Source organism: Hyposmocoma kahamanoa, unplaced genomic scaffold (assembly GCF_003589595.1).
Source record: "Hyposmocoma kahamanoa isolate Upper Pololo Valley unplaced genomic scaffold, ASM358959v1 80, whole genome shotgun sequence".
NCBI lineage: Eukaryota > Metazoa > Arthropoda > Insecta > Lepidoptera > Cosmopterigidae > Hyposmocoma > Hyposmocoma kahamanoa.
Genome location: NW_020654051.1, coordinates 7,039,119 through 7,057,173, shown reverse-complemented (window position 1 = coordinate 7,057,173; position 18,055 = coordinate 7,039,119). Strand labels below are relative to the sequence as shown.

General features: G+C 38.2%; 1 protein-coding gene across 1 annotated transcript in view; it reads left to right on the top strand.

Moving 5' to 3' along the window:
- LOC113233949 overlaps positions 1-18,055 on the top strand; it is a 210,457-nt gene that overhangs the window by 13,091 nt on the left and 179,311 nt on the right. The window contains exon 2 of the mRNA XM_026469184.1: positions 2,764-2,915. Within this exon, the coding sequence (XP_026324969.1) occupies positions 2,764-2,915 (152 nt within the window). The remainder of the gene's footprint in view (positions 1-2,763; positions 2,916-18,055) is intronic.

Sequence of the window (18,055 nt, the reverse complement as noted above, 5' to 3'; positions counted from 1 at the left end):
CTTGTCCAATAGGTGTCAAAAGCACCCAATTTTACCAACCACGGTTCACTCTCAGAGTGGCAGTTGGTGTTGGCAGGTGGTGGAGTGGATAAGCCAGCCAGCCCCCTGCGTCCCATGCGTTTGCGGTGCATGAGATACATATTTCTCTCGCTCCGTTCCGCCGCCGTGGTTGAGATCCCTACACTAACTGGGAAAAGAGCTCATGATCCGTAAACAGCTGAGTAGATGTTCTTCCAACATAGATAAGGAACATTCCGATTACACCAGCTTTGAAATAACAAAAACCGCTTTGAGAACATTTTATCCATTTTGGAGCTACGCCGATGTCAATGCCAGGCATTCAGACACACAGATAAAGGCTGCAAACCTATAACTCTTTTTTTCAGGGGTTGTAACAATTTGTTATTCTTTTCTGTTATAACAACAGTTATAACAATAATTTTTGCCATAAATGTGACCGGGACACGGTTACTATGATAACAGGAATATCAAATCTTCTGAGAAAATCCGATTGTCTGTACCTAGTTCAAAAGACACAATACCATTAACGTACAATATTCAGTTACTTCTGTCTTTTGCCAACTAATATCACCTGCTCACCGTGTCGTGAAGTTACGTAAATCGTAACACAGAAGTTAAGTTTCCACTGTAGGAAATTTAATGCTTTAGTATACTTCAGCTAGTTACGTTTTAAAGGGGACGAGTTAAATTATGCGGAACGAAACTACTTTAAGTGAATTTATTTTTAGGAAGAACAGCTACGAAACTTCACGTTGAACTTTAGTTCTTACTTTCTTTAAATACCCTTTTATTTTTAGTACCTGTTTAAAGAGGTACATTTGTGAATGTTTGGTACTAATATCTCTGACTAGCGGTGGGGGATTTTTGTAGCCTCTACGGTAGCATCCTTACCCCTTCTTTGAGATCCGTTGAGCTGTAGTACTTGGCGGAGGCCAGAAACGCCTGGACGTCTAAATGTTCCGACGTTGTTGTCCCGTCTTTTCCGCACTATTAGAAGCACTGGAACGAGCCGCTCTGGAAGATCGTTTAAGAAGAATTTATACACTCTGCCAGAGACCTTAGAGAACGCCTTAGCTACCTCTGAAACGAGAAACCCTGAGTTTCTGGGAGCCACAAGCGAAACTTCTAGCGAATGAGATATCGGATCGCCTCATAGAAACCTCCGGTGACCACAAGACTAGCAGTTATTAGTTATTATAGAAACGTTGCCGGCCCTCTGGGCCAGGCCGCACTGGGTCCAAGTAGAGGACTAACTCAATCATCAAATATCGATCGTGTGCCATGCTTAGAACAAAAAAGAACGAAGTTTTGCGTATTAGAAATGGGGTTACGTTTGTCTATGTCCATAAATATTCAATAGAAAGCTATTGAATATGTATAACAACAGTGTTATATTTCTTTTGTGGTTCTCAATCTGAAATGGCAGATATCTCGTTTTGTTATAATTACTAATACAAAGATCGAACACTTAAAAAAATCCTTTGATCGAACCAACGTCTCCTAGCAAACCGTACCAGGCGCATACATGAGCGCCGCACCGGCACGCCGCCGCCGCTGCGTTTTTTCTCGCGCCGCCGCCGCCGACAAATGCAATCGGCGCGCCGTCCAGTTTGATCAGGCGCTCCGATCGTACGCAAGCGCACGCTTCCGTATTGTGTATGTAAAAATGGCGACGCCAGAAAATGACTTTTCTAAGATAAAACTTTTTTTTTATAAAATGTAAGTTCGCAGTTGACCTCCATCTCGCCTGATGGAAAGTGACGATGAGATCGACGATGGAGCATACACACCTAAATAATGCCTATTCACTTTCGCCATGAAAAGGCCCAAGTTATAACGTTAAGGGAACAAGTCTGCAGGCAGGAAATTCCACTCCATAGCCATTCGCCATATAAATGTGGAACCGTAACTCTTTGTGCGAATCTTTGGAATATCCGCAACATAGAGGTGGAACCAAAGTCTACGCCTAGTCCCACGGTAATGAAAAAGGGAAAGCGGAATTAAATCGTGTAATTCCATCGTACACTCTCCTTGATATGTCCTGTAAAATTCCGATAAGCTGGCAACTTTACGGCGGTGTTCAAGGCTCTGCAGCTTCGCCTTCACTAATTCCGAGTCACTTATAAGCTTCTTAGCACGGTTGCCAATTGAATCCAAGGTGACCAGTTGGTATGTAGCAGAGCCATCCTAAAGGTGGCAGCAGTACTCCATGCACGACTGGATTTGTGCTTGGTAAAGCTGAAGCAACTATCCCGGTGTGTGTGTCCCTATCTACTGACCCGAGAGATAGGGTTGTCCGGAGAGACTACGGGCTCGACGGCAAGGCCTGGGTACTGTGGGCGTCCGCGACAAGCCCTTCGCCAGTGATACACTTCTTAAGGGCGTCTCTGGCGGACCCGAACTTGGGTAGTCGCTGGCACAAATTGGCAACGCTGGTATTTTGACGCTATAAAATTGACGCTCACGCTTCAAACGCGGCGATATTTTCGTGGCCGAGTTTTGACGCTTTACAATTGACGCTCTCAGCGAATAACGCTTCGAGTGTGGCGTTTTTTTCGTGGCCGAGGCATTAGTCATGCGCTTCGCGGCGTTGGCTCGACGGAAACTCGCCAACGCGCCAAATCCCTTACAGCCCGGGTACAGTATGGGTGCGGGAGCAGGCGGTTCACTACTTTTAATTATGCTTTTTATAGAACTTACAAATATTTTTAGGTATTCTATATTTTCTCCTTTTGTCACTAGTGCCGCGGCGGCAGCGGCGGCGGCGGCGGAGGCGTTGGGTAGCGGGGTGCGGCGCGCTCCTCCACCGCTATTGCGCTCCCGCACTCTGCCCGCCATCATTGCGCCAGGATTCTCCATTTTGCACGCGCAAATCGACCCTCAACGAAGTAACGGTTTGTAATATCTTATATCCTAAACAATTTTATTTTTTTGCATCCAACATGCAAGAGAGTTGTTCAGTTTAAATTGTCTGTAGTGCAATTCAAATTATTGTTTATTTAAATAATCTGGTTTTATGGATCACTAATGCAAAGGGATCTGGCAATCTTTGGGTAAGGCTTATGTTCAGCAGTGGACGTCTTCCGGCTGATATGGTGAATGCGAATGATGAAAACGTACGACCAACTCATGTACGAATGCATAATGGAAAGTTTTTACCTCTAATACTAGTAGAGCATCAGAAACACTTTATTTTTATTCTACCGTCTTAGAGCATGTTGTATGTTTTATTACTACATTGTTGAAGTGTAAATAAAAACAAAATTTCAAAGCCACCTTTAAAATGATACCATTGTGTAGAACTCGCGTGTTTGCCAACCGTTTTTCACATGTCGTTAAGAACACTGGTGCATTTCCGCAACACGCGATCTGAACGCTGAAACTGCTTTTGTAAAGACCATGAAAAGATATTTAAAAAATTAGCTTTCACCGACCTTCATGTTAGTAGACTGGTTTATTTTTTGACAAAGAGATATTTACTACAGCAACATAAGGAAAATATTCAATGAACTTAAGTAAAATTAAATCTTAATGGAAAACATTAAGTCATCAGAATCTGGTATATGTATTATTTATATTTAAAGAATAATTTGTAACTTTTTAATTTTAAAAAACTGTCTTCAAAAGTTTATCTTATATTTATTTATTATTAAGCATATCGGCTTTTTTCGATTACCATAGGATACCCTATGGATTCCCCTAAGACTATCCTTTTTTTCCATCCTCGAAGGGATCCCCTCATCAGATTCTGACGTCTTGGTGATAACGGGACTGTTACGGACTCTTTTGTACATTTTGTATTTTCTTTTCGGTGCACAATTGCCATCAATTATCAATTATCAATATGTATGTTTTCAGATTTCTCCATAGAAATCTGAAAACATACATACAGCGGAACGTAATAACCTCTTCGTTTTTTTTGAAGTCAGTTAAAAAAGACAGAGTGAAGACGCTATCTTACTTTATGCATTATATTTTTTTATAAGCATACAGCAAAGCCATTACGGACAGATATAAACTAGAGTTGCTTAACTGTCTTAGTCTTAACAGTACTAGGCTCCCTGTGGAACGCCTATAGCATGGAAATAATAAACAATAAGAATGCGGCAATATTGCAACAACAACAGAAGTATAGTAAGATCTTTATATACCTTTCTCCTTTACTAAGACCAACAACGTCGTTAATCTTTGGTCTCTGCTTTCCTTGCGTTCCTTCCACTGTTCTTTGATTATTATTTCATCAAGTTGCTGTCTAAATAATATCATTATTCAGGTCTCAATTTTATACTGTTACTCATTTGTTCAATTTTATTAAAGAGATAAAAACCAAAAGGTTCCGGTGTTTTTAATAAGAAGTTAGTAGCATAAAATAGTATAATATAACAGTAAACGTGAGTGTAAGGGTAGCGAATGCTATCTCATTTTGGACAGACGCTATTGACGTGAAACTTGGTATAAAGTCATGAGGTGTTTATAAAAACTAAATTTATTTACTTGGTACTTTACACATTATGTTTATGCTAGATTCGTACTTTTGGTTAGTACTGTAGCATAGCCTTAGCGAAATAAGAATGCGGTAGACTTGGTTCGCGTGACTTATTTTAAAATGAGGAAAGACGCTGTAACAAATACTCGTAAAATGATATAAAAAAATACAATTAATATAAAACTCTCCCTGCACTCTCCCAGACTAAACACAATACTCACTATTTACGTAGCAATAGAGGCCCTTGTGAAACAGTTCGTTCAGGGAAGTACTGCCACCTATTTCTACAGCCAAAATGATCACATTACTGTGTTCCGGTTGCGGTAAGGGTGCTGGTGAAAGTACATTCACTTTTTTTTTATAGGCAGGCATGTGGCTTACTACCAGGTGCACGACTTGTTTGTTCCGTTACTTGGTGTTTAAAAAAAACTGCATATTTTAATAGTAAACTTAAAGTAGTAGAATTAAATGAGGGTGATGACTTACGGGCACGTCCTCTCGTTTTGAGAATTTTGATGATCGTGACAACGAAAATACGTAAGAATAAGGGAAAGGGAATTCGAGAACGATTTAAAATGTTAAGAGTAAGTGGTCAAGAACCAGTAATGTTGGTGATAAAAGGTGGGATGACGATGAAGGTCTATCGATAGCATCGTCTGAGTACTACGAACTGCCTGGGCTACCAGGATATCGTTTTTCACTCCTCTACAACCACTCAAAACATGTTTTAGAGTTCACAAATTTTCTTTTGCTTCTCTTACACGAAACTGTTTTTGCAAAGTAATCCTTCACATTCGTATTATTCACACGAGGACTGAATGACCAAGGTTGGAGGACACTTGGAGTAGTCAAAGTGTATAAAGCTTGCGTACTCTGGATGCGAGCTGTGAAAATATGTCCAACTCATTAATGTCAGAGTATTGGTATTGTGGATTATTGATTATTCTGCCAGTCATTTACTTAGTAAATGACTTTGCCTATGGATTAATCGAAATTCGGCGCAACTTTGCCTCTTTTTGTATCAATTAAGGCAATGTCTACCTTCAGCATTCACGCACAGCGGCGTTGTCTTATAAACGAAAATGTATATACATAATGTGTACATAATGTAGGTACATTTCTAAAAGCTGTTTCTTGTGTACCATTAAAGTATCTACAGTTTTGTTCGGTTTTATGACGATAGACATGTGTCGATCTACAGAAAATACGGTATGATCGTCTGCTTCTTACACATTTACTCGAAATTGTCTCATGTCACGTCATGTTGGAGGATTGTGTATTGCTTAATCATTTACTCGTTACGTTTGATTACGCTTGGTGATCGTCGAAAAATCGAGCAAAACTGTAAGCACTTTTAAGTAGCAGTAGAGCTCCTTCTGAAAGAGTTCGTTCAGGGAAGTACTGCCACCTTACTTGTTTCTGCCACAAAGCAGTAATGTCAGCATTACTGTGTTCCGGTTTTGAAAGGTAAGGGTGCTGGTAAAATTACAGGCACATGGGATTTGTCAACTTAAGTCTCGGGGTGAATGGCGCAGTGGCAGTGACCCTCAGATCTTTGCGATTTAAAACTCTGAGTGGCACTGCAACTATTATGGACAGGCGTGTAGCTTACCATCAGGCGCACGACTTCTTCGTCCCTTCATCTGATATCGTAAAAAAACTCTAGGTTTTTTTTTCTTTTCTGTGTTGAACATTTGTAGTAATTGTGGATAGTTCCGCTAGACACCATGTCTTGTACCACATAGTCTAATAAAGCAGAAAACGTGCGAAATTGGGTTATGAGCGCAGGTGCATTTGTCATACGTCTACCTGTAAACCACGGTGCTAAATCATGAAGCTACGATTTGTTCCGATTTCTATTATTACCTATTCCGAGAAATATGGTTTGGAGATAATCAATTTCTACTGCAGTAGCGTAAAATTTGTTAAACGGTAGAATTTCAAATAATTCATTTATGAGCTCTCGCGGAGTACGACGACTAGAAATACATTTAATGTCAATTTATTTTGAAAAAATGTTTCAAAAACAGAAAAAATGTACGTATAAATGCACAAGTGTATACAAGGCACTTATTTATATGTACAATATCGATATCATTGTTAAATGCACTGATAATCTCGTGTAATAAAATCGTATAGCTTATTAATTTGAATTGATTGCATATCATTGAACTTTGAAACAACTTTAGTTGTAATGAAACCAGAATAAGCAGATTGTCAAAAATTTAGTAATGCACAAGAAAAAATTAAATAATCTTTAATTTTTTTTTTATAAAAATGGAAGTGGCAAGCTACATACGAGCACGAAACCCACCTCTAAGGTCAGTGTAGTATAATTTAGTTCTTCAGCGCTTTTTCGTTTCCGATTCGTTCCCTCTCCAGACATTCCATTCCACACAATCCAGTTCTCGTCTTAAAGCGTCACAACGAATTTACTAGCAGTAGAACTCCTTGTGAAATCGTTCGACCAGGGAAGTACTGCCACCTTACTACTGTTTTGCTTCTGCCACCAAGCAGTAATGTGAGCATTACTGCGTTCCGGTTTAGAAGAGTAAGGGTGCTGGTGAAATTACAGGCACAAGTGACTTGTCAACTTATGTTTCATGGTGACAGGCGCAGTGGCAGTGGCATATTTTTGCGATTTAAATCTCTGAGTGGCGCTGCAACTGTTATGGACAGACGTGTACCTTACCATCAGTCACACGACTATTTCGTCCCGTCCTTGATGTTATAAGAAAAGAGAATGGACTACCTTTCAAATCGCTCGTCATCGGCGCGTGCGGTCATGTAGCTCGACTGCCACACTGGTACACATTGCAACAAAATTCTAATTCTAGTGAAATTTAGTAGTTTAAGACAAATGCTCTCTTAAGAGAATTGATAAGCTCCGGCAAAAGATGTTTTGAAAAATGTTTGCTATTTCAGCAACACTCTTCCCCTTGGCACACACAATACGCCACCGGAAATGTTTATGCTTTGATGCGTATGTTATCAAGTTATAAGTATCATTTCACTTATAAAGTACAGCCCCATATATTCTATTAATTTTCTTGATTGTAGTGCCTCTTCGTACCCAAAGTTTTGGTTATACGAGAAGAGCAGTATTACCAGTTCAAGCAAGCCCGCACAGGGACCTATCAGTCAGATTCTGCCTAATAGGTCCCTGTGTCCCTGATCTGCCGTTTGACACAGACTTCATATGATTCTCAAAAGGCTAGGCCTTGGATGAGCGCCCCCGGGTGTACGTACAGAATCCTCCCTATTGTCCATATGGGTACCGAAGTTGTGGACTTGTTCACTTCCCGTTGTGCATTGTACAACTAACGTTTGTCATTACTTACAAACAAACACTGTTCAGGCTTCCAAGTTACAGCTTTGCTTCAAAATATGTGTGTACTAGAATTTTTAGGGCCTAATTAACAGCAAACCAACAATGTACTTTGTAGTTTTCTTTTATTTTGTTTGAAGAATTTTTGCCCCTTATAAAACTTCCGACCACTTATTATTGTTCACCAACTAGATGGGACGAGTCCTCAGTCAGACCAGAGTCAATTCTTGTTTATTAAGAAACCAGACTCATAAAGCGTAAGGCTCTAAAAATTGTTATACATACTTATTTTGAAGCAAAACTGTAACTTGGAAGTCTGAAGAATTTTCAAACGTAGCTATAACGAGTTCAATGCGTCATAAACAATGCTCTGAACATATTGGCAAAGTTCGAACTGCCTTTGGTTCAAGGTGAAGTTAAACTCAAGAGTCTGCTACATAAGTTGACATTGACCTATCGGCTTCTTAAATGACTGAATTGATTGATTATGCTTTGTATTAACGCTATTAAAAACTCATGTGAATTTAATGTAATTTGTTAAAATAAACACATTATTGTAGTTTGAGTTTAGTTTGTTATCAGCTGAAAACAGTGAAATAATGTACAGAAGTTTGAAAACTCACACGGGTTTGCGGTTGTTACGTAATCAAATTAACATTTTGAAGGGTAAGAGTGCAGGTGAAATTACAAACACCTGGGACTTGTCAACTTATGTCTCAGGGTGACGAGCGCAATGGCAGTGCCCCTCAGTATTTTGCGATTTAAAGCTCTGAGTGGCATTGCAACCGTTATGGACAGGCGTGTAGCTTACCATCAGGCCCATGACTTGTTGGTCCCGTCATTTTATGTTATAAAAAAAGAAAAAAATTGTAATACAAAATACATCCTCAAAACTCGTTTGTAGGTACCTGCTGACATCGATGTATACTCATTAGGAGTGATCTAGTTTTGATGCTACTCTTTCTCACTCTTTGAATACACTCAACACGATAATTGTACAAAATGAATAATCTTTACTTTTGACGTTAACTATATTATAACTATAATTTCTAATAAAATTGTCGTACGGGGAAAGACGTTATTGCTCCTTTTAAACTTTATAGAATTCTACGAACTTCATCTTGTTTGACTTAGTACCTTGAAGGGTATGTTTGATTTCACCTCAACTGGAGCTTGCCTATAAATGATTTCGTACGATAGAAACTACCGCATATTAAATTAATTGACTTGTTCATTTCTACAAAATTATGCTTCAATAATATATTAGAAAAGGTATGAAAACCATTTTCGCAATTTGTATACCGTAACATTGAAACGTTTCTGGGAAAGGTTTGGCTTCAGCTCAAATCTTAACAATGGCGTCACTGACTGCTAACCTAGTATTTTGCACGTGACACCAAACACTATTCTACATAAAAAATAGGGAGATTGAGAAGACACGATTCGAAAAGTCGAAAATTACGTAGCAATTATTGCGGATAGTGGTTGATTTATCATCATGTCTAAAATTAAGTAGTCTATTTATCAATAGACATTAATAGCATGGTAGGATGTTCCAAATCATACTAAAATATAAAATCTGATCGTCACTTCTTCTCCTGAGCTTGTTGATTCACATGGACAGTTTAATGCTGCTGCTATTTCTTCCTATGACTTAATTTTATGCTTCGTTCAAAATTCGTTTACCTAAGCGCAAACATAAAACCATAACACTCCGCAAAATTGATAATAATGCCCTTTATGAAGAGGTGATGAATTCAGATTGGGACCTGGTATTTGGACCTGCTGATGTGAATGGAATGGTTCAGGCTTTTAACTCAATAATTTTGACCATCTTTGAGAAGCATGCTCCGCTTCAAATAATCAGAGTCAAACATTTCCCCGCTCCTTGGCTCACGCCAGATATTAAGGAAGTCATGGATAGGCGCGACCGGGCACGTATCAAATTGCGGAGGAATCCCACCGAAACCAACAGTATTTCTTACATCGGATAACGTAACCGCTGCAACAAACAGGAGCGCCAGGCGTAAACATATTCACTCCACTATCGACGCTTGTCCACCTTCTAAGCTGTAGAAATAGTTCAAGTCGCTAGGCCTATGCCCAGCCTACCATAGCATAGCAGTTACCTATGTAAAGCCGGTCATGTTTTCCCTGTCGATCTTAACGCGTTAAACAAGTAATTTGCGTCTTCCCCAAAATGTTTAGATTCTACTATTAAATCTAGAATGTTATCTACACTGGCCGGTGCACCTTGTCTTGCTTCAGCCTCTTTTGACTTTGGTAGGGTTACGGCAGCAGATGTGTTGAAAATACTTAAGTCTGTTACTTATAAGGCCGTTGGTAATGACGGTTTGAGTCTTGATATGATCACCCTAATACGGGACCTGGTGACTTCTATCCTAGCTCATATTCTTAATTTTTCCCTTTCCAGTGGTGTGTTTCCCACGGAATGGAAACAAACACAGGTGATTCTTCTCCGTGAAAAATCAAACCATTCGTCTTTCTCCCATTAACGTCCTATCTCCATACTCCCTATATTATCAAAAATCCTTGAGCACTATGTTCACAATCAACTCACTAACCACCTATCTTGAAAATATCGTATCGTAGGGATACGATATTTTCAACCATCTGCCGTCTGGTTTTCGTGCGGGTGTTCTAGTGAAAATCACTGACGATATTCGTCAGATAGAAAATAAAAAAGTTACCTTTTTCATGTTGCTGGATTTCAGAAGTGCCTTCAACACTGTTGATTTTGATTTGTTACTTGCTGTACTCAAAACCATAAGCTTACTTCCTATAGCATATCCTGGTTCCAGTCGTATCTGTTTCGACGTTCTCAGCTCCTTCAGACCGGTAACAAGCGTTCGGACTGGTGTAGCCTTACGGCTGGCGTTCCGCAGGGTGGGGTTTTATCTCCTATACTTTTTTCTGTCTTAATCGGTGTAACTACATCTTCACTCACTTCTTCTTTCCATCTCTATGCCGATGACCTTGAAATTTATACTGCAGCCCGCCTTGAGAATGTAGTTTCGGCTATCGACACATTAAATGCCGCCCTACAAACAGTTTCGGTATGGGCAAAGAACTACGGACTTCTTTTAAATGTACAAAAGTTCCAAGCCATAATTATTGGCAGTCGCCATTCCGTCTCCAGGTTGGAGTCTATGGTGGTGCCCAATTTGGTTCTGAATGATTCCATTCTTCCTTTTTTCTCTTCATTAAAAAATTTGGGCATCATAATGGATCAGACAATATTTTGGTCGGAGCAAGTCGCCAATTTCAGTCGTAAAATATTTGCATCACTTCATTCCCTCAAACAGCTGCAGTACTTTCTTCCTCTCTCCACCAAATTTATTCTCATACGCACTCTTCTTCTACCTCTTTTGGACTATGGGGACGTCGCCTACCTTGATCTTTCGGAGGACCTTCTTAACAAGTTGGAGCGGCTTCAAAACCATTGTATTAGATTTGTGTTCGTTTTAAATAAGCACGATCACATACCCGGGTTCAGAGATAAGCTGAAGTTGCTGCCTATCCATCCCCGTAGAAATGCCCATGTTTTATCTTTCCTATATAAAATCCTTTTCCATTCCTCTTTTCCTAGTTATGTTTGTGAGCGTTTCCAATACCACCAGGCTATGTGGCTGCTAGGTGGCCGCCTGCGTTCCTGTACTAATTTGTCCCTCGTTATTCCACAATACAGTTCACAAAAGTATTCGGAATCGTTCACAGTGAACTCTGCTCGCATGTGGAACTTTCTACTAGTCCAGGTCAGACAGTCACCTTCGGTTCGGGCTTTCAGAGGCGCCCGCCTCCGAAAGCCTGAACCGAAGGTGAAGACAGAAGGTGAGGTTTTGAAATCTTGGGATTGTTCAGGCTACTCATGTTAGAGCTTACAAAATATTAATTACCATATCACATATTTAGTTATAGTCTTATTTTATACATTCATTTTATTATATATTTTATATGTATTAGTGTATCATCGTTTATTTAATATTATGTATTCGTGTGTACATTTGATATATTAAATTTATTCTTTAATTATAGAGTATGTATCATTCAATTTAATGGTTTATTAGATTTTATAACCGACTGAGGAGCCAACTTTCCTTTCAATTATTCTAGGTTTAGCTGGAAGAAATCCCATTATGGAATAAGCTCGCCTATGTTTGTACATAGGCGAGCTTATTGCGAGCGTTATTGTTAACGCTCTATTTCTTTGTTAAAAATTTGTAATTTGTTTGTTTTGTATAATAAAGTGTTTACATACATACACACATAAAAATATAGTCGCAACTAGAGGTTTTAATGGCTTAGGGTCCGTACAGAACTGGCGAATGCACCGCAAATGCGCTTGTTTGCGAAAGGCTAACGAGCTACGCATGTGCATTACGTTGTGTGATCTGTTCGCGTTCGCCGTTTGCGGGCCGTTCATTTTATTAACATGTATTTAACTGCGCACACGCGTGCTGCGTGCAGCGCGTCTAAAAATAATACTTTACCTGTATATAAAATTTTGGTAATTAAACACATTATAAACTGTAATTTTAATCAATGAAGGAAATAGAACATAGGTACTTACTTTTATTGTTCAATTGAGAAAAGAGAGTTTTTGCCTCTGTCACCAAAAGACTCCGCTTAGTTCTCTTTTGAACCACTATATATATATAGTATAATTATACTATATAAGAGGGTCTCTTGAAACTCGAAACCGAGAAACATCGGAAGGTCGAGATAGAGCTTGTGTATGAGATCACCGACATGTGTGGCGTGGCCTGCTCTGTATTGATTTCAATTGTTTTGTCTTCAAACATGCAAACGGGTCGATACCAGCCAGCTTTACAAACAATTTCAGGCTGTTGAATTTCTACCCGAATTGAATTTAACCCGATTACTTGACTCTACAAAATTCAAAATTGATCTTTGGGAGAGGAGAATTTATAGGCCTAAAATAGATAACTAAAATAATAAAGAGTCACTTCCACGAAAGGAACATTTTATAAATATAAATTTAATAACAAATTTATAAAACCGTTTTGTGATTCTGTACTTACTGATAATAAAATAGTAACAAACATAAAAATTTGAGAAGGGCAATAAATAGTGTGTGTGCGCGTGTGCGTGCGCGTGTGCGTGCGCGTGTGCGTGCGCGTGTGCGTGCGCGTGTGCGTGTGAGCGTGCGTGCGCGTGTGTGTGTGTTTTAATTTATTGCATTTTAGGCTTGAAGTTTGGCATAGACGTCAATGAAATATTCTCGCAAATGCAACTTGCGCTATAACAAACCAAAAATCTTGTTAAATTTAATGGACTATATTTACTGTATTTACAATTAATCAACCAGCAAAAATAATTGTACTTCTTCATTACGGTAACCCATTGTTACTGATACTTCAAGTTTTTCCCTTGGCAGCGTTAGTTCCTTTTTGTCATTTCAAATATACCTGGCATCATTGTTCTGATGTCACTGTCACAGTGACTTTTTAAATAACTAACTGACTTTCAAAACAGAGTAAAAACCGTTTAAAGGGTCAGATAGCATTCGCTGTAACATGACGACTATGATTAGATGTACTAGTAAGAATAACACTTTTATTCTAAATTATCGCTCCGTCACCAGGCACAGGCCTTAGTAAAGTTAAAATCTCGAAGACTTTTGGTTGAATAATTAATAGATACAGGCGTAACTTTAACTCCACGTTAATAAAAATGGAAATAAATTAATTAGCTATTCCGCGAACCCTGTGGACATTAAAATTATATATTATATAAAATGAATTATAAACTACGTTCAGAAATACCACCACAAAAATATACCCGATACGTGTTTCGCCTCTCTAAGCGGCATCCTCAGTGGTTGTTGATTTATTGACGCCCGGTCGAAGAATCAAAGGCTTCTTACTTGATTTTATCTTAAATGGTTTCTCACTTCGTTTTCCGTCGTCGTGCAATTAATACACAACGACATTAAGAACGACGAAGAAAAGACATTGATTTCAAACGTTGCGTACATTCATAAAGAAATCTGAAAAAAAAAAATCATTCCAAAGAAATATATTTTACATGCAGACGTAATTTTCGCCATTGCCGACTGTAGCTTGAAGGCAACAATAGTTGATGAAAGTGGTAGAGTGCCTTCGTTATTGAATTTCCGGTCGTAAATTGGGCTTTGCGGCTGCGTTGATACACTTTGCGGACGACAGTTATTGAATAACTACGTAGTAACTCTATATTATAAATAACATTTTAGTATTTATTTCAATAGATCAAGATCTTCTTCTTGTTGAATCAATGACAATGCAATCGTTGTATAATGAGGGTTCTTAATATACCGAGGTACGAGATTTTAATACCTAATTTTGTAAAGATTGCATACAATATGTATATATAATATACATATATTCCGTGATAGTCTTCCCACATTCAAAAAATCCGTCACCATACGACTCATTTGACCTATTTTACGACTTCTTCTATTTTCAAATTCTTCTGTATTGTTGTTATTGTTTTTTTTATTCATAAGATCGCATAGTCTATAGTTTTTTTTAATGCTGTGGACAATTTTAATTTTGTAAAATAATTTTATTTCAAAATAATGCTATAATCTGTTTTCTGTAATTTGTACCATTACAATGAAAATAAATAAAAAATACTTTTCTACGAGTAAATAAAAATAATGAAACACAACCAATATTTAAAGGTTATTCGCTAACAACCGACGTCAACAAACTCGAATGAAAGCCAAATAAACGCTACAAAACAAAAAAGCGGAGACATTGAATAAAGTCTGAGAGTAGCCAAGTACCGCTTATATTTTAACCAATCTGCTTTCTGGAGTAGGCGTCATATTTGATATTTTAATTAGCTAAAATACGACGATCTTTTTTGAAATTTTTTAATTTAGTAGCAGCGAGATAGACAACAGAATTTTGGTTCAGAAATGTAAAGAGTCTTGGTGATATGGTTATTATAGGAAATTATAATTGACAGATTATACAGGTGTAGAAAAAAACCATTAGTATGTTAAGAAACTATTACTAATATCTTTTGTCAAAATACGCCACTGGTTTGTTATTATTATTATTAATAATAATAATAACCCACATACTCATAGGCCTGCATTAGAGAAACCCTGTACCTCGGGTGCCATGGACACACATATAGACAAACACAAATTACACCCAAACTCACGAGAGAAATGAATGTAGGCCATGCAAATACTTCTTCCGGCCCGGAAATTGAACTTGGGACCTCCGTGTAGCAGTCCAGCGTGGTAACCGTTCGGCCACGGAGGCAGTTGATTATTGACCGAACAACACAAAGAAAAATTCCTTCGACTTGACTGGACTCAAACCTGTTGCCACACCCCGGGACAATAAACTTTTTTAAATTTTTCATACATACAATTGACGCGCTTTTCTTATCAGGGTTGGCAGACACTTCACACTACAGCCTGCCTTTCACTTGCTACGATCCTGACACTCATCTTTCGCCTCATCAACTCGTATCATTGCTTTGATATACGCTCGTCTGATAAGGGTACTCTTGACCTGGCCTTTCTTTGAGACGTTCTCAATTTGGTCGCGGTAAGTTCGCCTTGGTCGTCCTTTACCTCCCACGCCCACACTCGTCTAATATGAGTCTGTTTTGTAAATTTTCTTTCATTCATCTTTCGTCCAAACCACTTAAGCATCCCTTTCTCTATCTTTTTTAAGAAATAACGCACTAACATGTTATTGCAATTTTGATTGCAATTAAGAGACTCATCCTTACCACCGACACGAAACGGTTAACACATAAATGCATCATTTTTATTCTTTTTATCGTGATTAATTTTTATTTACAAACATCTGATGTAAATTGTGTACCAAGAATTTTAAATGACTAGAACCTTATCCTTAATCCAAAAAATTCTAAATTTACACTTAAGGCTGGGACCGCGACAAATTACTGGCAAATAGTGCTTCGAAATGTAATGCTATAATGTTAATGCAAATATAAGGGCACTACATAGCACACCCAGACCAGAAACCTCTTTTAGTAGTAATAGAGCTCCTTATGAATGAGTTCGTCCAGGGAGTACTGCCAATATTCGTATTTCTGCCGCCTAGCAATAATACTCACATTAAAATTAATAAATAAATAAAAAATCCTTTATTTACAGATTAATTACTCCGTAGGGTTTTAGTAACAGATACATAAAATTATTGAAAATGCAGCAATATGACTATTTTATTTAAATTTCTTATTTATTACTCAAATTGTTTTCTTTTTTGTCTAATTGTTGCTTGTGTCTAATTTTATTTACTTAATGCCTAATTATCTACAATTATTTGATGTGTGTGTTTGGTATTATGCATTTTAAATTACTTATTTATTATTCAAATTTGTTACTTTCTTTGTGTAATTAATTGTTGCTTGAATCAAATTTTATTCACTTAGTGCCTAAATGTCTACAGTTATTTAAATTTTGATATTTTTTGTGTACGTAACATGTAACCATATTATGACGGGCCATGACAGAATAACAGCGACGGCTATGTAATCAGCATAGTCCTCAGAGGCTGAGTCATGAACCCTTTTAACATGCTTCTTTTTTATTTTTTATTTTAACTCGAATTTATTCTTGCTATTATTTTTTGTTTTGTTGGAAATTTATGTATTTATCATATTGACGTAAAGTCTATTTTGTTTTTTATTTTACATGCAAGAAAGTAAACACCGGCAGTGGATAGACGAGTCCATTCTATTTGCTAACATCTTCAGGATACCATTGTTGCTTCTCCGTATTCGCCGAACAATAGACGCGGTCTTCTTCCATGTAATCGCGTGGGAGTCATCCATGTGTGCATTGGTAAACATGTCCGAAGGACTACAGAAACGGAGAAGCCTCAACAGAACCCTGAAGGCGTTGTTATATTGAACTCACAGACAATTGTAGCCCGCTTTGTAAACCTGGCCCATAGAACACTTCGTAAAATCTCTGATAATATGCTTTGAATAGGTATACGTTACTGCGTTGCGGTTTTGAAGGGTAAGGGTGCTGATGAAATTACAAAGAAATGGAATTTATCATATACAGCAGCATGTAGCAGCAGTGGAACTCTTTGTGAAAGAGTTCGTCCAGGAAAGAAAGCCACCTTACCTATTTCTGCGGCCAAGCAGTAATGTCAGCATTGCTGTTATAAAGGGTAAGGGTGCTGGTGAAATTACGGGCACATGAGACTTGTCAATTTATGTTTCCGGGTAACGGGCGCAGAGGCAGTGCACCTCAGATCTTTACGATTTAAAGCTCCGACTGGCACTGTAACTGTTATGGACAGGCGTGTAACTTACGATCAGGCGTATGACTTGTTCGTCCCGTTACTTGATATTATAAAAAACTTTTGTCTCGGAATGATAGACGCAGAAGCGGTGCTCCTCAGATCTTTGCGATTTAAAGCTGTGAATGGCACTGCAACTGCTTTGGGTAAGCATGTCGCTTCCCACCAGGCGCACGACTTGTTCGTCCCGTCGCTTGGTATCATAAAAAACACAAATTAGAAAGTTCATATTCCAAATTCGTCATATTGGGGATCAAACCCGGGACCTGCTCATCCAGCACCCATAGGTTTGCACAGTCACCGAGGTCATCGCGGTTGTTAGAAGATAATATGATTTTGCCATTGCCATAAATTTCCGTGGGTAAGTTTCATGAATGCTTAAGTTGGCACCTACTTAAGTTTCAATTGTTTTACTGCTGAATCCGACCGAGCCATTTGTTAATTGTTCTGAACTAGACCCTTCTCTCACATGCTCTGAATTGGGTGGAATATATACATAAATGTATATGAACTTTATTCTAAGACAAAGTAATAAGCAGAATATATCTTCAAGGAAATAATATTTATGGAGTGCGCAATACCTCCCTCTGAAATCACGAAAATACTGTTGTATTTTATTACAACGTGCTTTATTTATTTATTTTCGTAGTACAAAATATTTGTAATTTCGGAAGCTGTGAAAATATTAAATTTGCAGTGTGTTGATTTGCATTCTCGCTATATTTTAGAAATTAAGTATAGAAATAATAAAAAAAATATTTAAAAAATTATTCTGTTCAATATTCTGGCTAATTGTATCTAGTAAAGTTTTGCAAAATTATCTCAAGTCGTATGCACCACACAAGGGCAGTGACCCCACAACCCACAAGGTAGTCGTCGACAGCGCAAGAG